Raw genomic sequence first — 24,514 nt, forward strand, 5'->3', positions numbered from 1 at the left:
GTTCATTGCTTTCTCAGCTTCCCAGGCTGCCCCATCTCAGCATCTGCTGCCCCTGCCTAGAGAAAGGGGAAGAGCTCCTATTGTAGAGGGAAACTGAGGCAGCGTGACCCAGACATGTGGCTAGGTTCTCATCAGTTGGGGCTGCCCCAGACACAGTACCACAGAATCTAGGGCAGCATCCAGCTTCTAATGGAAGGAAGGCTATGATTATTAATGTCTGCCATGCATAGGTGTAATTGATTAGCAATGTCTGCCATGCATAGGTGCATTTGATTATTAGCGTCTACCATACATAATAAAATCAATTAGCAATGTCTGCCATATGTGAATGCTAGAGATTGTTTCTCAATACTCTGCAAAAATTCTGCTAATTGATAGGTGATCATTAGATGGCTAGAGAGAGAGAAAGACAGAGACACACAGAGAGAAACAGAGAGGCGGATAGACGAATGATAGGTTGAGCCATAGTCTGTTGGGATGCTTGCCCAAGCCTGCATGTGGATTTGAGAGAGGTTGGAGCCTATCTGTGCACAGGAGCCTGGTTCCTATAAATGACCAAGATGTTCTCAACAGCCCTGCTTTTGTCACAGAGGAAGTGTCCCTCAGTCTCTAGCCTGAGATGACAGAGTTCCAACAGCAATGACATAGACACTACCCTGACATTACCTCTCTTTCTTGTAGAACTGGGACAGAATGAGCAAGGCAGTGCTCGGCTATCAGGCTCCACCCCCAGATCAGATTCACACGTTACAGAGTTTTATTGCACCTGCTTTTGATAATTACCTTTTATTTATAGGAAGATTGGGTTTTGAAGCCACAGATACGATATGAGGAAAATCTTTAATTAAGTGCATTTAAACAAGCAAACAAACAAACAAACAAACAAAAAGGTGAATGTGTTTTAAAACTTTACAGGAAATAATTGCAAAAATGCCATGCACAGATCATTGAAAGAGAACTGAATCCTTCTCAGACCTTTTCAGCTGTGGAAATAAGTTGTATTCCTATTTGGGAACCGAGGCAAGAAAATCCTGAAGGTTTGTCCATTTGCCCAGGATACACAGTGAAGAACGTGAATGCAGAGCTCAGGTCTGACTCATTGCTGAGTTAGAGGAGGCTGGTGGCAGGCAGCATCCGGTGGCAGGAGGGGATGGGCAGGAGAACCCTTGCATGGGTTCTGAATCCCGTCTGCACTGGCTCATCTCCTCTTGCTAACAATGGGCCTTGCCCCAAGCACCTGTTCCCAGGACATCTGGTTGAGAGACACCCTACTTGGCTAGATCAGGCCTGGCCTCTGTGACAGCCCTTCTGCGCCAAGGCACTTCCTAAGTTGCTAGTCAGCCAGTGGTCCTGTAGTCTGGCAGGACAGCCAGTGAGCAGTGTGCAGGACCACGAAGGCAGGCACTGTGGGTAGGGCAGCCATTAGTTAGGTCTGGATCTCTGCTTCCCTGAGGAGATACGATCTGATCACCCTAGAACAGTGACCCACACCTAAGGCTCTGTGCTAATGGAGTGGTCTGTAGAGAGCAGTGCTCTCCTCTGAGGGTGAGGTGGTACACTTAGCATGCCTGGGCTGTTGGGACTCGGGGCTCAGGTTCCAGTGGACTCCTTCATGAGTTGGTGAGGCAGCCGTGGAAAGATCCAACAGCCACTGCTGGGTAGGTATTGGTGTCCAAACTGAGTCTATCACAGGGAGGTCAGGAGACAGCCCGGGATAAGGAAGATGGGTCAAGTGCTATCCCCTTCATCTCCTTCTGAGTGCCTTAAGAAAAAAAGCCCTTCCCTCTAGGTAGGCGGGACTTATAGAAGTCCCTCCCTCTAGGTAGGCGGGACTTACAGGAGAAGCCCCTCCCTCTAGGTAGGCGGGATTTATAGGATAAGCCCCTCCCTCTAGGTAGGCGGGATTTACAGAAGCCCCTCCCTCTAGGTAGGCGGGACTTACAGATGATGGAGAAGCTTGATACCTAGGCGGAGCACAATGAACAGTGCCTGCAAAGGAGGGGGTTGGGAGTGGGGTGGGGTGGGGTAGGGGATAGGGAATGACACATCATGACTCCAGGAGACCCCAGAGGATCCTCGTGAGATCTCCACAAAGGACAGTGCTGACACAATGTTTGTGGTGTAAGCTTTTCTTAGCTTCAAGGATACATTAACAAAAAAAGTACTTTTCCCAGATGTTGCATCAAAAGTAGGCGTACACTCAAGTCCAGCTCGGTGGTCCTTTGACTCTCTTAGGCTTACTGACAAGGGGGCTAGGTTACCCCAAAGAAGCTGCTTCACAGAAAAACCCACCCCAGAATAGACAAGGTCCCCAAAGCAACATAGAAGGAGCCCTCACTTCAATCAACCCCGCGCCCCCACCCCTTACATAGACCAGCATCGCCCAAGAACACATAAAATAACTCATGCTCCAGGAGCAGAATAGCTGAGGATGGGGTGCAGGAGAGTGGCTACGATCTCAGGTGATGACTGATGACCCTTCCCAACCCCTCCTTCTACGAGGGACCCTCCATAGTCAACAGGCTGCATTCAGTCTTATCAGGACCTCTTCGTTTGGGTTGTCAAAGCTGCTCTGATTTTAAGACAGTGTACAGCCACATCACAACCTGAGGACAGCTGTTCCACAGCCGTGCTGGCAGGGCAAGAGTTGAGACAGGAAATGGGGCAGAGGGAAGTAAGGAGCCCCAGCAAGCTCAGGGATAAATGAGGAGCAAGGTTATGTTTGTATTGGGGGAAGCAAGTTCTAGCTGCCCTGTGAAGGCAAGCAGGAGGGAAGGAGGCAGGTACAGGAAGCTAGTGACCTCATGACTAAATAGGGCAGTGGAGCTGACCACCGCTCCCCCACTCCCCACCCTCCACCAAACCCTGGTTAGACCAGGAAGTAGCAAATGGAGTTCAGAAGTGGATGATTAAGTTTGGAGGGGGGGGGCAGGGATAGCCAGGACAGTCCTCAGCAGTGGACTGTCCTCAAGAGACCTCTTAAGCAGTCTTCCTCAAGCCTGACCTGATCCAGGCAGCTGGATCCCAGTCCTGGCCACCTGCTATATTAGGTGGACTGAATCTTGGGCCTGTAGTTCTTGAAGAGACAGATAGGCATCGGTGTTCAGGGTCAGGATGGGGCCCTGGCCTCTGTCCTGATCTTGCCCATGAAGGTTGCCTTCTGGGACACTGGCCTGCTCCCCAGAGCTATTGGCAGACAGCCCCTCTCCATCACCTTCCGGCATCCGCTCCAGAGGGCGCTGTAAGCCCATCAGGTCACGGGATGCTAGGGAGGGAAGTCCCTCATGCAGGGAGAGTGGAGATCTTTCTTCAGGGGCTCTGCTGCCCCCATAGGCAGTGTTGGGGGTGCTGAGGCTCGGGGAGAAGAGCAGCAGGTCATCCCTGGGCGGGAAGGCACAGTAGTCATCCTGTTCTCCAGCCAGAGGCAGCAGAGGTGGGTGGGGAGATCCCTCGGGCAGCCTTGACCCATCCTCCTCCACCTCCTCTTCCACACAGGGGTCATAGGTGAAGTACACCTGGCAGGATTCGATCTCCAAGGCATTGGGCAGATGGAAGAAGAAGTAGCCCTGGTTGGTGAAGCAGCTGGCCTGTGAGTGGCCGCTGGGCGAGGGTAAAGGGGCAGAGTCCTTCTGTAACAGGAGCAGCTGCACGGCCTTGGAATCTCCGTCGAGCACTTCCAGCGGAGAGATCTCAGGGGCAGGGCCACTGGGGCTGAAGAAGGACAAGGGGACAGGCGAGGAGAGCCATTTCTGCCAGAGAAAGTGAGGAGAGTAAGTGGGTCGTTCAACGTCCTCCCCACCACTGAACTCAACTCCTCCTCTCCCTTCCCTCCCACCTGTTCTCCATCCTTCAGGACCACCCGGGACCGCCTCCTCCCTGCCCCCAACCTGATATCATCTTGTAGCCTTGCTGTCTTGGTGGACTCTCTCAACTTGTCACCCTAGGTCAGATCCTAGATGAACACAGGCTCAGTGCTGGCTCACCTGTGTCTGGGGGATGTTGGCTAGGGGTGAATGTGGCTGGCTACTGAGTACCTGCTGTGTACCTGGACTGAACTAGGTGTGCGAACACAGAAGGACAATCGCAACTGTCTTGACCAGAGTCAATGAGCTGACCAATGTCCTTGATGGTCTAGCCTGCTCAAGTCACAGGCAGCTGGTGTAGCAAGGACAAGGGACACAGTGGTCAAGAACTGGTGGATCCCCAGCTCGCCCCTCCCTGTCATGGCCTGCATATACCCCTCAGGCTAACCTTCGTGTGTGTGAGTGAGATTCATGACCCAGAGCCCTGGCCACAACCCAAAGAGGCTAAGACATGAATCCTTGCTGACCCATAGCCAGTCAAGGTCAAGGTTTGTTTGCATTTGTCTGTTGGTCAGGATCTTACCACGATCAAAGGCATAAGGGATTTCAGGAAAAACAGAGTTATTTTGGTCTTTTGATTGTTTGTTTCTTTTGATTTGGTTTGAGCTTTTTTGTTTGGTTTGGTTTGGTTTTCTGCGACAGGGTTTCTCTGTATAGCCTTGACTATCCTAGAACTAGTTCTGTAGACCAGGCTGTCCTCGAACTCACAGAGATCCACTTGCCTCTGCCTCCCGAGTGCTGGGATCAAAGGTGTGCACCCCCATAACACAGTCTGGACAAACTTTTTATGGAGCTGCTCACCCCATTACATGCACACACTCAAGCATGCAGGAATGTGTGCACACAACACACACACACACACACACACACACACATCAAGTATCATAATAAGACATCCTCAATTCTGGGAGCCTCTCAGATATTCTAGAAGGGCCCTGCTCAGCCCTAATGGTCACAGGCCAGTCCAGCAGGCCTGTGGGCCTCCCATTCTCAGCATAGTGCCACAGGTCACTCTGCCCCCCACACGCTTCCCATCATGGAAACCCAGTGGGGTCGGGGGTAGAAACAGTAGATTTCCTCTACCCTCTATCCACTTCTTGCCTCAAGAAGCATCTAGCCTGAGGCAGGTAGACTAGGGGGACAGAAGATAGGACTGTGTGGGCCACAGTTTGAAAACAAGCCCAGGTTTTGTGAGTCCAGATGGCCTGAGGTCTTGCATTCCTGTGATGAATCACTAGGCCTGCCAGGAATCACTCTGCTCACTGGATCTGCCTGGAATTGCTCTGTTCACAGAGGCAGGGATCTCTGCAGCTCCCTGAATCCCGTACTGCACCCAGCAACACTCCCAGGGCCGTATAAGGGTGGAAACTGAGGCACTGGGAAGATCTGTAACTCCTCCAAGTTTACAGAGGCAGGCAGTGGCAGAGCCAGGATTAGAGCCAAGGCCACACGCCTTAGACAGAAGGCTCCCAGGCAGTTCGGAGACAGAGCTGTTGTCCATGGGGAAACTGCTTGCCTCACATCCTGTAGCCTCCTCACAGAAGGCAAAGCCATTGTCACCCTATCACATCTCTCCCCTGCAGCCTGCTCTTGGGCTGTCCATCAACCATCCCTCTGTTTTCTACCCCTGGTTCCTACCTGAAGGTCTCCCCCATGCTGGGAGCTCAGCTGGGAGAAGAACTCAGAAGGATCTGGGATGTGGCACTTGAGAACTGTCTTCAGCCTGGCCAAGGAAGAGGGGGAGGGGTGAAGAGTGAGACCAGGTAGTGGGTGTCATGAGGTCCCACCAGCAGCCCCACAGCCCCTAGAGTAGGGGATGGGCCCATCCTGCATTCGCTCCTTCAATGATGTTGACTGAGCAGTCACCAACAGAGAACACTGCACAGGGTGCTGGGGACACATGAGTGGACAGCAAAGAAGGCCTCTGCTCCCCCGGAGCTGACATGCTGACATGAAGACAGACCTGAACCAAACATGTAATAGGATTGCCCAGTCTGTGGACACAGACCTGTGTGCTAGTCAAAAGATGGCTGTAGAGTGGGAGGGACTACACAGGCTAGAGAGGGAGGCAGGAGAGAGACCTCCTGGTGAACACTCCCCTGGGGAATGGCGACGCTGTGCATTTCACAATGGCAGTTTGAAGTTGAATCCCTACATCACAATCTACTCGATCTACTGATCTACTTGGTCTACCACTAAGCTACCCAGAACGTGGACATATCTAACCGGAGAAAGGGGAGGCACTTTCTGATTGGCACACAGTTTCCAGTGGAAGCCCTCAAGGGTCAGGATGTATGACTGGTGTGGTGGGGAATCTCTAAGGAGGGTTAGACAAGAGTGTGACACAGTCAGAATGGACAGGAGGGGACCAAGAGCAACAGGAAAGACAGGGACTCCAGTGGGCTTCAGGGGTGCCCGGGGGACTCTTCCAGGTGAGCTTTGCCTCCCTTTCCCACACCAGCTTCTACCTGTGGGATGAGGCACAGGGACAAGGAAGCTGCTGAGAAGGGAGACAGAGAGAGGGCAGATACGAGGGAACAGGATGCAGCCCAGGCCAACCTGGAAACATGTGCATGCTGAAGACAGACTGGGTGGGAAAGGAAGACTGGGTAGGCGTCTCCTTACCATGGCCCAAGGTACCGGCACTTGACCAAAATGTAGACGCAGGAGAAGAAGCCAGAAAAACAACCAAGGACCAGCAGAAGGTATCTGAGCCATGACATGGGGAGGATCTCCTTCATGGGATCTGTCCGGGGTATGAGAAGTGGAAGTTGAGGCATGGCCCCTCAGAAGGCCACACACATCTTGGACAACAATCGCACTCTGCCAGGTACCAGTGTCTAGCCAGGCTTGCTTTTGCTGGGGGCTCCATCCTCAGTCCTGCTCCAGCCCAGCTTTCCAGAAAGGCAAGGCTGTTCTTAAAGGCTATGTCCCTGTGGCACTCCCAGCAGAGCCCATGGCTGATCTGACTCCCTACCTCACTCACTGAGACCTTTTCTCCATCTGCAGCCTTTGAGCATCACACCACACCTAGAGCGTCCATGTCCCTTGAACTTGGCAAGTGACATGATGAGGGATGGAGCCTCAAGAGTCCCCACCATGACAGCTCCACAGTATCCACACTGAGAGGCTATGCCTACCTTGTTTCTGGTAGAGCTACCTTGCCTAGGACAGCACCTGTCCTGCAGGGAAGGCTGGGAAAAAGGAGCCCCCGACCCTGAATTCTAAGAATTTAGAGCTAATACAAGGAGAATCTTCCTACCATCTATGGCCGTGACTGATGTCTTGAGCATCCCTGTCTCTGGTAAGTGAGCCCACGGGAGGTGCTGGCAGATGAGGGGGAAGCAGGCTGACCCACATTTGCAGCTCCCAGAGCACCTTCCCCTTACCCAGCTTCTCCCACTCCCACCCCCAACCTGTGCCACCCACTGTACCTGCTGGCCTTGTCCGAAAGGTCAGGGGCTGGCTCCAGGGACTCCAGGTCCCGGTATTGTTTCGTTGAGCTTTGACCCTCACCTGGACCTCATATGAGGTACTAGGGATCAGCATCTCCAAGAAGAGCCACTGCTGTCTCTGCTTGAGGCTTAATACGGATGCATCCTGGGCAGAGATGGGTACCAGCTCAGCTCCACTTTCCACCTCGCCTCCCGCAACGAGGTCAAGAGGCTAAGCAAACAGCCTCTTCCCCAGCTTTCCCAAAGGCTCCCTGACTCACTGGCTGCTGGGGCCCTGAGTCCCAGGGTCACCAGGCAAGTAAGGGACAAGTGTGTAGATGGCAAGCCTCAGTCCCCGTCATTCCTCACCACCACCACCACCCCATCCCTTGCAGCCAGGGAACACGCTGCAATTAGAATGTGGAAAAGTGGCTGCCAAGTCTCAGAGGCCGCCTTAACTCGAGGGACTACATAGATATGGAGCCAGATGTGACCCCAAGCAGTAAAAGCATGAGCCAAGCAGGCACTGAGAAGCCATGTCGGAGGACCAGGCTGAATCAGTGTCACACCAGCATGTAGAAACAGAAAAGGGTAGACACCAGAACAGGAAGGTGTAGAGGCAGAGGCTTGGCCATTCCTCACCTCCCAGCTGTGGCCCAGAAGACGTCTACGGGCCTCAAATTCCAAGTATGGTTCAATGTAGTGAGAGACCTGGGAGACCTTCCAGCTTATGTTACATCTCTGGGTATCAATGTGCAGAACTTGGAGGGAATGAGGGGCCACCAGGCGAACTGCAGACAGAAGACAGGAGGGAGCAGATATCATGGACCAATCGGTATGATACCAAGAACTTGCAAACCAGTTTCCACCACACAACACCCCCAGCACCAACTCCTTCTTTGCACCTGCTTCTTCTCCTCTGCACCTGCTGTTCCTCCTTTTCTGCACCTGTTCCTCCTCTACACCTGCTATCATTCCTCTGCACCTGCTATCATTCTTCTGCACCTGCTGTCCCTCCTTCTCTGCACCTGCTGTCCCTCCTTCTCTGCACCTGCTGACCCTCCTCCTCTGCACCTGCTGTCCCTCCTCCTCTGCACCTGCTGCCCCTTCTCCTATGCACCTGCTCTTCCCCCTCCTCTGCAACAGCTGTCCCCCTCTTCCACATGTGCCCCCTTTCTTCCCTTCCTCACATCCCACTGTGAACCTGTTCTATTTCCTCCTCTATACCTACCTACTTCCCCTTCCTCTGAGCCCACTCTACCACAGTTTGAACCTTCTTCTCTCCATCCTGGCCCCTGTTCCTCCTCCTCGGCACCCACTCCTCCTCATTCCTGTGCTCAAATGGCCCAGCCTTCCCCGGCCATGTGTCACCCCTTACACCCCTTGCCCTTGTTGCTCTGCCTACACCCGAAAAAGTAAATCTATAGGGGATCCTTCTGTGCCCATGCTCCTCCCAGGATGCCTGAGTATGGGCTGTGCCGTGCCAATAGAGCTTTTGGTACCCAAGGCACTCTTCAGGAATGACTAATCAACTGCTGAGTGATTGGCAGGCAGCCTTGTTCTGCTCGAAAACTGATCTGAGAGTTGTGCAGGCACCAGCTCATGTACCTTATTTTATCCATGTATCTGTATTATTGATGTATTTGTATTTATATGAATACATTTAAATAAGACATAAATTTAAATAATTAGAACATGTAGCTATAATTACATAGCCTCTCATATAAATTTATATCCGTGTATCCCATCAGTATACATATTAAATGTAAATATAAATTATAAAGAGCTATGATTCATTTCTCAATTATACTATTTACACACTCATTCAATATACTTGTTTATTAATATTTGTGAGAGTGAGTTGGCACAGCTTGGCAAGTGCTCTACATGTAACCTTGAGATTCTGTGTGCCCACAGAGCACTAGTTTTTTTTTCCCTATGTCTTGAATGCTGAGCAGTTTATGCACCTCAACATTCCTTCCTGTCACAAGGACCTCAATTATCCCCATTCTACAAAGAAAACACTAAGGTCCCAGATGTGATCTGCCAGCCTGATGCATCAAGGCAGGGCTGCAATTTGAATTTTGCCTGGATCTCCCCTCTGCACCTTCTCTTCTCTAGAGGTTGAAAAACACTCCGCAATTCAACAAGAGCTTCCTGCCTGTTCAGACCTAGAGTTGAGTGTTCCTGAGAGGAGCCTCAGGGCCAGCAGAGACCCTCAGGAAGCTCTCAGCCCAGCAGAGAGACAGACCCACAAATAGGCGAGAGCTGAAGTAAGAATCTTCCAGGCAGGGGTGGGGTTGGGTGGGAAGGTCAGAGCTGGGGGGAGCTTTTCAGGTAGGCGCAGGGACAGACTCAGAGATTCAGACCCACACACCAGGTTCCATACTCACGGTTGTCAAAGGGATGGAAGTCGCAGGTCTTTACCCTACGCCAACCCTTCTCTTCCCAGCACACCACATTTATGTCAAGGAGGTCCACGGAGGTCAGTGACTGGGACTGCAAGGGAGGAGAGCAGAGGTCATTGAGAAAGGGGAACCGTTAAAATGTCAAGGTAAGGACATGTTCTGCCTCTACCAAGCTATCTAAGGCAAGGGGTAGCCAATGTCTCTAACCAGCCAGGTTGTGTTTTTAGCTCCACAGCTACACACACACACACACACACACACACACACAAACACACACACACACGGTCTCTGTCACAACTCAAGGGCCATGTTCCAATAAAACTTTATTTACAAACACAGGCAGCAGCTAAGTTTGGCACAGAGAGCAGTCATTCAATAATCCCTGATATAAACTGAAGTAGGTCACCAGGATTAGAAGGAAGCTCCCCATTACAAGAAAAATACAAGTAGCCAAGCCCCCAAGAAGGACAGCCATAGTGAAGGCAGTGTTAGACCTGTTCAATAACCCTGACTCTTCTGGAAGGTGATGGCTAGCTGCTGAGTGTGCCCCAGGCAGCCGCTGCTCACAGCTTGCTGATGAGCGCAGTAGTTCCTCCCCTCTGAGACCCATGACACACAAGGCCATTGCAGCCATGGCTCCTCAGAATGACCAAAGCTTAGAGATGAATGGCTGTCCCCCCTCCCGCCCTACCTCCAAGTAGGCGGCAGGAGGAGAATCAGTGGCAGGCCATGGTAGGACCTATGCTCTGGGACTAGGTGGTGGTTTGCAGTCGGAGCCTTGAGGCCTGGCCCTTCCTACCTGCACCAGCCTTGAGCCTGACCATTAGAGTTCCCTGACCAACCAATCAGCTGGGTACTGCATCCTCTCACTTCATGGAGGGCACGGCCTTCATCTCTCACAGCTGCTACCAGCTCAGGTTCACCCACTTAATCGTAGCACAACTTGATTATTATTGTTATGGTTGGTCTGAAGGTATCGCCAGTATGAGGCTGCTGGGAACTTCTGTCCCCTCTTCTCTGTATAAATTACCTCACTGAGCTCTCACCACCCCCTGAGACAGACATATACTATTGCCATTCCCATCAGTTATCCCAGGGGACTGAAACACAGAGAGGGTTAGGGGCATGCCTAAGGCCACACAGCTAAGAACTAATCAGACCAGGATGGAGGCCAGTTTCCTGCAAAGCTCCCAGATTGGTATAGCTGGAGACTTACCGGCTGTGTTGTGTATCTCCCATTCTCTTTCTCTGAGAAAAAATGTGAACCTGCCAACACAGCCTGGACTCCCCAGGCAAACCCTGGCACTGCCCTGCCCTTGCCCTGCCCAGAGGGTTTGAGGAAAAAAATGAAGTTACATCCACATGGTCTGAACCTGAGAATATGCAAGCGGCAGCTGAACAATATGGAAAAGCCACCAGAAGCCCATAGGTCTGGGGTCAACCCCAGCTCAGCCGTTGATGGCTGGGTGACCTTGGCAGTTACCACATCTCTCTGAGACTTAGATGTTTCCTTGGCAAGGAGACAAAATCATCAGGGTCTACGTAGGACTCTCAGCATCTCCTCTGTCCAAGAACAACCCTTTGAGGGAGCTTCCATTTTCTTTCCTATTTTATGGGAGGGGAAACGGAGGCCCTGAAGCTGCCCAGAGGCACTGAGCTGTTGTGAGGTAGCACCAGGGCCGGGACACTCAGCGATAGCATGCCACTACCCCCTAGATGCTGAGACCTCAGCCGGAGTCTGGCGTGATTGCCGTTGTCTGGGATGCAAAAGGGTGGCAAGACTCACAAGGAGAGTGGGGATGACAGCTCATGAAGGGGCAGCACGGATACAGACCCTACACCTCAAAATCCAACTTCCTGTTCCTCCCTCTCAGCCCAGATGGCCTGGTCTGCATTACCAGGTTGATGCTTGCAGAGGTCCAAGCCCACCTCGAGGCCTCAGCCCACAGCTGGAAGGACTTGACCACACACACACACGCACACGCACACGCACACGCACACACACACACACATGCACACACACTGCTACTCAGGCTACTTACCTCTGGGAACGACCCGAGGATCAGGTTGCAGGCCCAGGATGCCTGCCTCACAAGAGTTAGCTCACAGGTTTTGTTCCAGTGTCTTGCAGAACAGAAAAGTCACATCAGAAACCAAGTCAGGACCACAGAGCCATCCAAGGACCCTTCTCAGGCTCCATTGTGCCAGAGACAGCAGCACAGTAGGCAAGCAGCCAGCTCCCCACCCCAGCCTGGCCTCCCAGCAGCCAGAGTGACCAAGAAATTCAGCCCCACTCCTGCCCGAGAGCCCTTACCTCCAGGCAGCTAAAGTCAGCCTGACAAAGCCTATGGCTCCCCAGATACTTCCCCAGGCAATGTAACCCCACAGCTGCCTGTGGGGTCTCCCAAATACCAGATTAATATATATATTAATTATATATATTATATATGTATAATATATATAATATATCAGGCACTAAGTACCCTGATTACCTTTTTATGAAGTCTAACCTTGCATGAAAGGCTCACAGTCACTGTCCCCAAACTACCTGGTCCAGGACCTTGCTAGCTCTCAACTAAAGCCTGGATCACAGCCACTTTTGGGGGCCCACATGACTGAGTGTCTGAGCCTGGTGCTAACCACTGTGGATCTCAAGCCCAGGCAGGATTCCACAGCTTGGAGGTCCCACAGCCCTGAGGTCCTGGCGAGACCAGGCTACACTCACCGCAGGTTCGACTTGGCATGGACGTGGCAGGTTGTGACATTCAGAGCCTCTTCATGGCTCCACATGCAAGAGACATTGGCTCTTGAGTTGTAGAAGCATTCAAGATGGGAACAGTCTGTGGGCAGAGTGGGGTGTGAGTGGCTGGCTACGAGACATACATGGCCTCTGGATATGTCCACTACCCTGCGCTTGGCACCCTGTGCCTGCCCCAGGAAGAGGTAGGGGACTCAGCTGGGAAGAAAAGGAATTCGAGTTCATTTCATTGCCATGTGTGTGTGTGTGTGTGTGTGTGTGTGTGTGTGTGTGTTTGTGTTCATGTGCATGTATGTAGATACACACGCCACAGACTCTGTTTTCACTATAAATGACCAACCCATCACAAGAAACTGGTGGCAGTAGGTGGTCATGGTATGTGTATAGAGGCCAGAGGACAACTTTTAGAGATCAACTCTCTCCTTCCACCACAGCATCTGGGAAATTGAACTCAGGTTGTCAAGTCTGTGGGGCAAACACTTTGCCCAGTGAGCCACTTTGCCAGCCCATTCCTGACTTGTTTTTATGTGAGTGTTGGAATTCTGGACGCCAGTTCTCATGCTTGTACGCCTGTGCCAGGCACTCTGCCCACTGAGCCACCTGTCACAACCCCAATCCAGACCCATTTCAAAGGGAAGACACAGAGCGCCTATCCATGGCCAAGCAGGCCCCATCAGCAGCCTCTGCATGTGTCTGGGAGAAGCCTGTGCAAGCTCAGGAAGATGGATACCTGCCCTTGGGTCCCACTGCCTTGTCCCTCTTCACCTTGCCTCCCAGGCTAGATGGATCTCCTCCCTGAAGCAGGAATCTGGGATGTGACCTCCCACTGGGGAAAGTATGGACATCAAAATGCCAGATGCTCACTTTTCACTGCTGCAGATGCCCAAGGTGTAGCCAGGAGCAGGAGGAAGACGTAGAGGGACAGGCTCCAGGGAAGAGCTATGGTAGCCATCACAGCTGAGAGGAGCTGAGGATGCAAACCCTAAGTGGAGAAGGAAAGAACAAGTCAGAAACCCCACCCCACTCTACCCTCTCTCCGCCCAGCCAGAGCAAAGCAGGCCCAGGCTCTCTCTCCCTCTGAGCTCCCTTCCTTCCTCCAGAGGTGCCTAAAATGTCAGACCAAACCAGTCCTTACACGGACTCTGTTTTCACTATAAATGACCAACCCATCACAAGAAACTGGTGGCAGTAGGTGGTCATGCAAGGAGTTCCTAGGGGCAGCCACCGGCTCTCCGGAGCACGGTGTGAATGAGGTGTCTCCCACCCAAAGCATCTTTGGCAGATGCCCACCCCATGTACCCAGGTGAGGTGAGGTGACAGGGACTCAGCTCTGTGATTGGACAGCCAAGTCCCTGGGTGACTAATAGGCGAGAAGCATCCACATCATAGCTGTTCTGGGAAAAGGAATCGCTCAGGCCCCAAGCAGGATAGAGACCAGCTCAAGACTTTTGCACATGACTTAAAACAGTGTTCAGTTTGAAAACACACATACACGCATGCATTCACGTACCTATGTATATGAGTCATAGACAGTCTATCAGGACAAGGACATTTGGATTCCATTCATTCCTGGGTCTCTGATCTCCAAATGAATACCTATCACAGGGCTACCAAGAGCACCCACTTCAGCCCTGAGGAGCATGGAAGGCAAGACCGTGGCCTGCCTTAGGTGGTTCTTGCAGTCCACATAAGCTGGTGGCTTTGGTCTGGACCTCTAAAAGCCTCCCTGGACTTGTCCTTCCCACATTGCACCCAAGGCTCCTGGTATCCCATTTCTCATTCTCTTTTCTGCTGGTTCTGTGGCACTCGCCCTGGTCTCCCCCATGAAGGAAGGACAATCTACCTTGGGTTGCCTTCCATCCCTCTGGCTTGTCACCTACCACACTGCCAAGGCAGTGTGCCCACTCCAAACCACTGACCTCGGAACACAGGAGGCCCTCAATAAATGTCATGCACTGAAGGGTTTGTGGGACAGCAAGTGATGGGTGGCGGCCCGGTGACAGTGTTTGCCGGGTATGTTCATCAAACACTGCCCAGGCCTTGTGCCCAGGCCCTCATACTTCCAGCTACTCTATGCTGCCTGGCAGCTCAGCAGCTATTTGGTGTCTTTGCTAGGCAGACAAGGAGACCAAGGATCCCAGGACCAAGTCTACGGAACTGGGGTTCCACCCCAGACCTCCCTTCCCTGGAAGATCAACTCCCCGCAGGTGCTTGGGTAGAAAGGGAGCCCTAACAGGTTCAGCCCAAGCAAGGGGCCTTCCACAGCCCCTTGTGAGCCCAACAGGATCTGAAGCACTCTACGTGTTCATTCAATAAGGCAGCAAGCCAGGTCGGACCCAGACATCTGAGCAGCCTCATGATGGCGTGGGGTTGGGGTGAGGGAGGGCATAACCCTGGGGGAGAGGAAGAGGAATGAAAGAGGCAAGATTATAGCCGGGCCACAAGCCACAGCCAAAAACAGAGAATGCCTAAGAAAAGGCACTCAAACCTGCTCCCCACCCCTGGCTGAAGAGGCACAAAAGCATCCACCCATCATGGACAGGGTTAGACGGAAGAGCATATGGAAGGTTCTGGAAGGGTCAGGCTGGGGGGCAGGGTAGCTTCAAGCAGTCATGGTGGTTGCAGCTTCCTTCGGCAAGAGGGAAACTGAATCTCTGGGAGACTAAGAAAACCACTCCAAAACCACACAGCACAAGGCCAGCCTCGGGCAGAGTGAGTACAGCCCAAGAATCTCAGAGTCCCAGGCACTGTCCCCCTGAGGCTCACCCACGTATGCCCTTCGCAACCACCAGACGTTCATCTCCCTGACTCATATATGTCTCCGCTGAGGCCCTGAAAAGGTCTGTCATCCCACAGACCCAGGCTGCTCTAACTGGGTCACCTGATTTCCAGTACAGTGGTGATGCTGACGGAGGAGGAGGGTCAGCCATGAGTGACAGTCGTGTCACACTCCCTGCGTCAGACTGACCCACACATGTCACAGAGAGGTCTCACAGCACAAGAGCAGGTTCTGTGACTGACTGCTCCTTCCCTATGGGAAGATCAGGGCCTAAAGCAGCCTGTTTCCCAGGATAAAGGTTCCAGTGCTGGGGCAGTCCAAGGCCTCACAGGTCTGTGAGGTACAGGGTCGACTGAGGGAGGACGGACGGCAAGCAAGAGCTTGTCTGTCAGATCTGGTGGCCTTTGACCTCAGAGATCCTTTCTCTGGCCACCTCTCCAGAGACACACACATTCACAAAGACACACACACACACACACACACACACACACACACCACTGTTCACCTCTTGCTGTTCAGTTCAGCTGAGGAGTGTGTGAAAGAAAGGGGACCTTCAAAGGTAGTTCTGCCTTCCTCAGCCACCCACCTTGGCCCTGAAGTACTGTAAACACAGCTAACGGTGGGAAGCTCCTACCTCAGGCAGCCTCGGAGACGGAGCCCCATGCCTGGCGATGTCCTTAACCTCTCTAGCCACTCGGTAATGTCAGAGACAAATCTAAGCTAGAACTCTACCTCTGACCTCCAGCCTAGGGCCCTCAGAAACCTGTCAATCAACATAGCTGACTGGACAGCCAGGTCCCAGGGGGAGATTCCTTCTCTCTTTCTCACTAAGGAGAATTCTCCAGGCTGAGATGAACTCCACAGGCGTCAGCGTTGAATCCCACCTGTCCCATACACGCCATGCCACCTCCCAATACTGACGAGCTACAAATCTTTTCCTCCACCCTTCTGGGCTAAGACATCCCCACACAGGATCCAGGGAAGTCCCTCCTAGCGAAAATGGCACACAGCTTCCCACAGAGTAGACTGGGAAGAAGCCACTGTGCCCTGACATTGGAAGGGGTTTATTCTTAAAGGAGAAACCATGACAGCCAGGCTACCCCCTTCCCCAGGGAATCCTAAGACAAGGTTAATCATCAAAGCCCAGATACAAACTACAAAGGGAACCAAGTTAGAGATGAGCGCCCCCTCCCAGCTCCCTGTCCCTTGGGAGGACCAGCAAGAGGTAGTGGGGTGCCCAGGGCTCCCAGGGGACCACACAGGGGCATCACCTGGCTGCAACATGGAGTTGTGTCGAGATGTTCCCTGCAGTCCTGCTGGAGGTTGGGTCCACGGCCATCTCCTGCTCCGCAGCTTAGGTAGCAGACAACAGCTAGGCCAGCAACAGACTGAAACCCAAGGCGAGCCCACTTCCTGTATAGAGGATGAGGGGCAAGGCCCAATGGGAGGTGGAGAGATGGGGGGTGATGAGGTAGCCTGAAACTCCACACACACCTAGCACTGATAAGATCTCCTCCTACGCCCAGGGGCAGCCACTGAATGTGGTGGCACACACGCTCACACAGTTACTGTGGTACAGGGACCTAGCTATGCACAGAACCTGAGGGGGCAGGCCCTTCTTTGCCTACTCTTCCCCGCTACATCTCACACATGCCACCCTAACACCATCGACTTCTGCTCACGCATGAGCACACACGCGCATGCACACACACACACACACACACACACACACACACACACACACATACATATGCTCACACCCTAACACCAAAGCCACCCACAGACACATCATCCCTCTAGGACCTAGAGTCTAGGTGTCCTCTTTGCTGATCTCCATTTTAGCCATCCCCCAGCCCCCGCTACATGCTGCCCTTTACTTCAGTCTCTGAGATGCCCTTTATTTAGGCTAGCATTCAAAGGTGACTGACTGGTTTTAAGGCTTGATAAGCAGTTTGATGGCCAATGAGTGGCCCTCCTATCACTTTCTTCCTTTCCGAGTTGTAAGTTCTAATCCTTCCTCTCTCGGTGAGATAGGGTGGCAGGGTTCAGTTCACGGCTTTTATTTTTAACAATGAAGTCACGAATTTCTCCGTAAATGAATGGGTGTTTATTTACATATTGTATCACAGGACCAGGGACTCCCCGTTTCTATCTCCCCTTCATCTTGGTTTTAATGCCAGGCTTGGGGAAATATGACAAGCTTCTGCCCTCTTGTGAAAAGAAGGGAGTTGTAAGAATTCTGTTCTCTGGACATAACAGCCATTACCATCTTCATCGGGGCAGCTGTAACTGCCACAAGAGAGCCACACGATTGGACCTGCTGATGTTCATCCCCTCACAAGAAGGGAAGAGAAGTAACAGGAACCCCTCCCCTGAGGTCCAGCTTTAGCGATGTGTAACTGAACTCAGGGGTACTTACACACTAGAGAGGATAGGTTAGCCAAAGAAGAAGTGACTCCATCTATACAACTATGGGGATGCCATCATCCATGCTCAGCTGTGACTTCCCAGTAACATAGTTGCTTGGGGGGGTGGTCACCCAAACTGATGTAAGCAACCCCTTACTCCATAAATGTGCACAAGAAACTCACTAGCTCACCAAGCTAGACTTCAGTGGAGCTGTTTCTTGCTCTGTCGTTGGTGCCCTGTCTGGGATATGGAGGGACGTATGCACACACACAAAATCCCCAGGACTCTGGGGATGCTGGAGAGTGAAATCAAGAACCCTAAAAAGAGAATTGAGACAAGCCAGGAAAGGAGGTATGTGGGCTGCCATTGCTAGGGAGAGTCACCCCGGCTGTGTGACCTGGACTTGCTGAACTTCAGTTCACAAATCTGTAAAATGGGATTACTATTTTAGTTTCATTGAGGTGACAAAATTCCCAGGCAAAATCAGCTTAAAGGAGGAAAGATTTCTTGTGGCTTTTGGGTGGCCCGGCCCCTGGTGTCTTAGATCTGCCACAGTGAAACACCATGATAAGAGAACAAAGCTGCTCCCTGACTTGTCAAGCAGGAAGTGGGGAAAGGGGAGAAGGCTGAGGACAGGATATGTGTCCAAGGCATGTTCCCAGAGACCTACCTCCTCCAACTACTTCCCACCTCCTATCAGCCCACCAAGCTACAGACTCATCCCTGGACCCATGGCATCCGCATGGCCGCATCCTTATAGCTATATCAGGGCTCCAGACTTCCTGCAGAGGAGCTGTCTGGGGTAGGGTGGGAGAACCTCATAGACAGACTGGAATAGGGTCTTATCAGTTCTTGCCTGAGCCTGGGGTGAGGACTGACACACAGGAAGGTATCCATGAAGACTTGGGATAAAAGCCAGTTCTCCTTGACAGGGCGTGAATGTGCCCCTAAATGTTCATGCATTAGAAATCCAAGCCCCCTAAATTCTTATATTGATTGTCTGTGAGAGCAGAAATCTCAGAGGCCATTAGGGTGGGGGTGAAGGCATGAAGGTGGCTTCCTACAATGGCACTGATGTGGAAGAGAAACAGGAGCCAACATGGCGCTCCCTCCAGCCATGTGACGCCTTTGACCTGTGCTGAGGCAGAAGGAAGGCCTTACCCACTACCTCTGCCAACACTCAGGAAGCTCCACAGCTGTGGGCCCAGCAAGCTCCAACTCTCTGACATACTGAGGCCCAGCCACAGAAAATGGCTAACGACTCTCTCTTGTCCCACCCCCCTCCTCCCCTGGAAGATTCTTTAATAACAGTAGAAGGCAAGAGACATATCCATGGTGACGGGGAGATTGACAGGCCAGGTTTCCCAAGCATAGAATACTTCTGGAAGCTTCTCGGGAAGCCGTGATGAGCGGCTCTTGGCTTTGCATGCAGACCTGGGACTTAGCCTTTCCCTCCAGATAAATGGAACCATTTTATTAAAGCACATGTAAAGTCAAAAGGAATAATTGTCCCTGGGCAGAGTTAGGAGCCACAGGTCCAGTGCCATCATAGCTTAGTCTGTGGGGACGACCCTGACCAGTCTCGCTGATGCAGTTCAGGCCCCTCCCCACTCCTCCATCTTCCCCTCGCCCCTTCCTTCAGCCAGCAAGAACCTATTAAGCAGCCAGGCCAGGGGCGGAGAGAAGCATAGTCTTTACCCTTTACTCAGAGTCTCTGACCTGTGAGACATAGTAGGGGCCCACAGAGGCATGAGGGAAAAGGTGGGCTCGTGCTCCCTACACCCTGCCTGGCCTCCTCCCTAGGCTCCATTCCCAGCCATCCTTGTGGGGAGGTGGAACCTAGGACCCAGAACAGCCAGTGGAGTGGGAGATGAATGGCTTTGTCTACATCCAGGTCCTAAAAACCCCAGTTTTAGTTCATCTGTCTCTGTTTCTCCAGCCATCCTCTCTCTATCTCTCTACCTTTCTGATTCTATCCCTTTCTCTGTCTGTCTGTCTATCTATCTATCTATCTATCTATCTATCTATCTATCTATCCACCTATCTATCTCCTGCCCCCCTCTTCCTTGTTGGGATTTCTGGTCTGTAAGGTAAATAGGCACAAACTTCACCTTCACCCTTATCTGTACAACAGCACAGGCCACTGGACATAGCAGGATCCATAGGCCTAGGTACCATCCAAGTGCCAGGGAACGTGCCAACTTTCTTCCCATCCCTGGGACCACAAGAATTTCCCGCCCAGCAGCCAGAATAGGCAGCCATGATGATCTTGCTTCAGCCCCAACCAGGGCATTTCACCCCCTTGTCCCCAGGGGGTTTCCAGAATACTCATCCCACTGCCCGAACTTGGACGCTTATTCTGAAAGCCCACAGAAGCCACCAGGCTTTCAGAGCTCAAGGAACCTCTCACCCCAGCTTCCTCCAGCCTGGGGACTATCACTGGCTATCAACTGGACATCGTTTCATGTGCAGGATCCGCCAGGCTTACTGTGTCACAGGCTGGACTCAATCTAGCATTCACAGAGCATGCTAGCAGAAGACCGGTAGAGTCACCCTTAAAGCCCTGGCCTGCCGTCCTGAGAAACCAGCATTTCTCCCAGGGTGTTGTGAGGAAGAATCTCATAGAAGCTTCCCAGATGTCAGAGGCCTGACAGTACCCACCCAGTCACCCCAGATCCCTTACTGGGGATTGCTGTTTGAATAACCCCCAACCCCCACTTACAAGGCTATCTTTCCTTGCAGCATCTGCATCGTGGTCCCTACAGTTGCTGCTCCTGGCCCCTTTATACACCTCTCTCCTGCATCCTCATGGGGTTCCACTGTGAACAAAGTTCCCTGCACCCTCCTCTTTCACAGACACAGTTCCCAGAGTATCCACTACCACAGCCAGTTCCTCACGAGGACTCCATTTTCACAGGGGCTGTGAGATGCCTGCATTGGGGTTTCCTGGCCCCAATGTGCCTTCTTAGCTATGACTTTCCCCCTTGTCTATCACATCACTGCCCCTGTTGGAGACTAAGCCATACTGTACCCTCTCATCTTCCTGTCCCCTCTGCACCCTGGAATCTAGGTTTATGGCTCCATACTGGATAGTTTTAGGTCAACTTGACAGGCGCTAAAGTCGACTGAGAGGAGGGAATCTCCATTGAGAAAATGCTTCTATAAGATCAGACTGTAGGTAAGCCAGTAGAACATTTCATAATTAGTGATTGACAGGGAAGGGTCCAGACCATTGTGGGTGGTGCCATCCCTGAGCTGGTGGTCCTGGGTTCTATAAGAAAGCAAGCTGAAAGCAAGCCAGGGAGCAAGCCAGTAAATAGCATCCCTCCACAGCCTCTGCATCAGCTCCCGTAGCCAGGCCCCTGCCCTGATTTCCTTCAGTGATGACCAGCAATGGAGAAGAGTAAGCTGAATAAAAACCCTTTCCACCTCCACTTGCTTTTTCGGTCATGGTATTTTGTCACAGGAATAGAAACCCTGACTGAGACAGGCTGCAACATTCCTCCTCACTCAAGCTTCTGAGAGCCACCAGGATCCATGCTGCAGTCCCCAGATTTCAGTAGTAGCTCCTCCCACAAGCTCCTATCCCCCTGCTTCAGGTCAGAATCCAAAGCCAACTGTCTTCCTCCCTAGACATCCTCAGCAACCACTCTGCTGCCTCCTCACAGACCAAACGAGCTGTTTGGGTACCACCCATCACATCCTCATTCCTCCAACTAGAAAGCAGAGAAAGAAGCAAAGGGCGTGCCTCTAGCTATTTAGGACCCCTCCCTAAAGTCGCTGGACTATTTTTTTTTCTTTTGGCATGTGCACATGTGTGGTATATGCGTGTGTACACACATGTGATGAAGGTATACTGTGGAGGCATGTAGAAGCCCGAGAAAGATGCCAGGTTCCCCACTCCATCACTCTGATTTGTTCCCTTGAGACAGGGTCTCTCAGTGGACCTGGACCCAAGACAGCTCACAGCAAGTGATATCCATACTGGGGATTACGATAGTGTGTGGGAGTATTTCCAACCTTTATGTGGTTTGGGGGAATTAGAACTCAGCCCTTCCTGTGTGTGCTACTGTGATCTTGCTTGTTTAGCCACCTCCCCACCTCCTTACTTCTACAGAAGAGTCACACTGAACCTAGAGCTCTCGAGTTTACTAGACCGGCTAACAGTGAGCCCCTGGGATCCTCCTGTCTTTGCCAGATCTGGAGTCGAACTCAGGAACTCAGCTACCCAGCCTGCCCTTGCTACCTTTAGCCTTGCATTGGCCATCTCTGTCTGAATCACATAACAGTCCAGAAGCAACTGAGAAAGTTCCTAGCTATAGACAGAGGGCACCATTCCATTCCTACCTCTGCCACAGTCCATCCTCCACCAACCACTGAAAAGATCCCAGCATCTGCTGAGCCACCCTCCCATGGCCTCACCCCCCCAACACCCCCCTCCCCCGTTCAGCCTGGATAGCATCACTCACCCAAGTGACACTGTGTGTGACCCACCTAGAGACCACTCCCTCACTAATGCTAACCTGCCTTCTGCCATTCAACCTGGGAGCTGAAGAAAAGACCTCACCCCACCCCCACGGTATCAGCCTCACTGATGGTCCAGATTCTAGTCTTCTCATTGGCCAAGAGCCTAACATGTATCTGACTCCAAGTCTCATCCCTATAGCACTGAAAGCTTCTCCCTCCCAACTGATAAAGGGCACAGGATAGGAAGGAACCTCAGAGGGACCCAGCTGAGATAAGGACAAAGAAAAATATCTTAGGGTTTTACTTCTGTGAACAGATACCATGACCAAGGCAACTCTTACACAGACGAAATTTAATTGGGGCTGGCTTACAGGTTCAGAGGTTCAGCCCATTATCATCAAGGCAGGAACATAGCAGCATCCAGGCATGGTGCAGAAGGAGCTGAGAGAAGCAGTAGCATGGCAGTGTCTAGACAGGCATGGCACAGGAGGCGCTGAGAGTTCTATGTCTTCATCTAAAGACCGCTAGGGAGAAGACTGGCTCTCACATGGTTAGGAGAAGGGTCTCATTGCCCACCTCCACAGTGACACACTTCTTCCAACAATATCACACCTTCTAATAGTGCCACTCCCTGGGCCAAGCCTATTCAAACCACCACAAACAGTCTTGCGGCTAGTTACGAGGGGGCTCAACAAACACCTATTCTTCCTAGGGACACTCTATCCACCAATGCCAAAGCCAGAAGGTGCCATCTTCTATGGCTCCTTCATCAGCCCCACTTCCAGAGTATGCCTCCTCATAGTCCTCAACTCCTCCCTGGGCTCCTGATCTACAGATATGCATTCTCCCATGATGCATTGGAAGTCACCTGCTCCCCTGGCTATTCCAGCACCATTGACAGCATCAACAGCAGCCCATTTAGCCCCACCCGGGTCCCATCAGATCCCTTCTGTGACCATCTCTGCTGGCAGGGTCACCAGCACCTAGCATTTAGACAAGGACAGAGCTGGTCACCATATATATCCCTGCCCTGCTCTTCCCCAGAGCAACTCAGTTTCTGGGCTGAAGCCAGTCCAGATTTGAGATCTGTGCTAGGGCCAGTGTTCCAGACCAAATAGCTTTGCTGTTTGGGCTGTGGGACTCATGCAGACTGGCAGAGCGTGAAAATGACCTGACCTTCACAAGAGAGCTTCTAGGGGAGAGAGGAGGAAGGGAAAGAGAAGGAGAAGTGGCCATTTCAGATACAGTTGCGCACAGTAGGCCTGATGACACTTCCATTGAGGATGGATTGCCAGTGCCACAGCAATTGCATAAGATGCCACAGGTGGCTGACCTTGAAGCCACCTAGGCTTGTGTAAGCACCTCTTATGGTGATCGGGTAGTGAGGAGACTTCCTAACTCAAGATGAATTTCTCAGAGTGAAGGAATCCCCTCCTTAAGCAGCACCTGAGAGGGAGGCAAAGCACGAATGATGCTGGGAACAACCCATCCTTAAAGTCTCAAGAAGTTTGCTACCCAGGGAGGTTCTAAATGTAAGCCACATCCCTCACACATGCCAAAAATGGCCCCACTTTTCTGGTAGACAATCTGACATCTATTGGCATCTCTAGATGCGGCCCAGAAGTCAGTCTTCACACATGGGGAATGTGTGGAGACTGATAGTGTGGTCATGATGCCACGAGACCAGAGGCAGTGACACGGGCATCCACAGGAGTCTGGCATTGAGTAAATGGGAAAGAACAAGGGTGGCCGGAAGGAATAGGAAGTTAGGTAGCCCTGTTCTCTGACCTGGGGCAATCAAAAGGTAGGGGTGTGTGTGTGTGTGTGTGTGTGTGCGTGTGTGTGCACACGCACATACATGCACATGTATGCATGCATGCACATGCTGTGAGCTAGAGGATGCTTCCACTGAGTGACTCCAAGTGGGAAAGCTAGTCGCTGCCTAGGATAGGCTTGAACTACACATCCACTGAGGTCTCCTGGGAAGGTGGCTAAGAGCCCTGTTTCATAGGAACACAGCCTCTCCTTCTGAAAATAAACTAAAACTAAAACTCCAATATAAAGGGAGGTTCCCTTCGTGCGATCTCCTATCAACCACGATCTCTGTGACCTTGTACAACCTTAAGCGTACCTCAAGTCCTGTAGCCCAAAGGAGCTCCGGGCTGCAAAGCCCAGGGAGCAAAGCGCATTTTGTCCATAATTACGGCATGCAATGGCAAAGTGACCTAATGCAGGTCTCCTTACTGTGCCCTCGGGGATAGGCAGGAAAGCTGTGCAAAGCCCACTCCCCACCCCCACCCCGCCCCCGTGGGAAACGTGTAGGGCAAGATTCTGTTTGTTCTCTTCTCAAATGTTCTGTTTGCTCGCTTCTCAAATGGGTTTCGCCAAGATCTCTG

At 52.0% G+C, this 24,514-nt stretch overlaps 1 protein-coding gene across 6 annotated transcripts in view; it reads right to left on the bottom strand.

Annotated features, from left to right (window-relative positions):
- Positions 1–821: 821 nt before the first annotated feature.
- Positions 822–24,514, bottom strand: part of Il2rb (interleukin 2 receptor, beta chain) — a 32,366-nt gene continuing 8,673 nt past the window's right edge. Inside the window, exons 2-11 of one of the 6 annotated variants that reach the window (XM_006520477.3) lie at positions 16,514–16,655; positions 13,328–13,445; positions 12,431–12,545; positions 11,748–11,829; positions 9,691–9,796; positions 7,940–8,088; positions 7,298–7,463; positions 6,489–6,609; positions 5,502–5,586; positions 822–3,749 (exon numbers count right to left, since the gene is read on the bottom strand). In XM_006520477.3, the coding sequence (XP_006520540.1) occupies positions 3,042–3,749; positions 5,502–5,586; positions 6,489–6,609; positions 7,298–7,463; positions 7,940–8,088; positions 9,691–9,796; positions 11,748–11,829; positions 12,431–12,545; positions 13,328–13,415 (1,620 nt within the window). In that variant the 5' untranslated portion in view covers positions 13,416–13,445; positions 16,514–16,655 and the 3' untranslated portion in view covers positions 822–3,041. Of the gene's footprint in view, positions 3,750–5,501; positions 5,587–6,488; positions 6,610–7,297; positions 7,464–7,939; positions 8,089–9,690; positions 9,797–11,747; positions 11,830–12,430; positions 12,546–13,327; positions 13,446–13,973; positions 14,067–15,229; positions 15,336–15,876; positions 15,961–16,513; positions 16,656–24,514 lie in introns of those variants that run through there. The other 5 variants (XM_006520479.2, XM_006520480.3, XM_006520481.3 and 2 more) reach the window with 5 other exon arrangements.

Source organism: Mus musculus, chromosome 15, assembly GCF_000001635.26.
Source record: "Mus musculus strain C57BL/6J chromosome 15, GRCm38.p6 C57BL/6J".
NCBI lineage: Eukaryota > Metazoa > Chordata > Mammalia > Rodentia > Muridae > Mus > Mus musculus.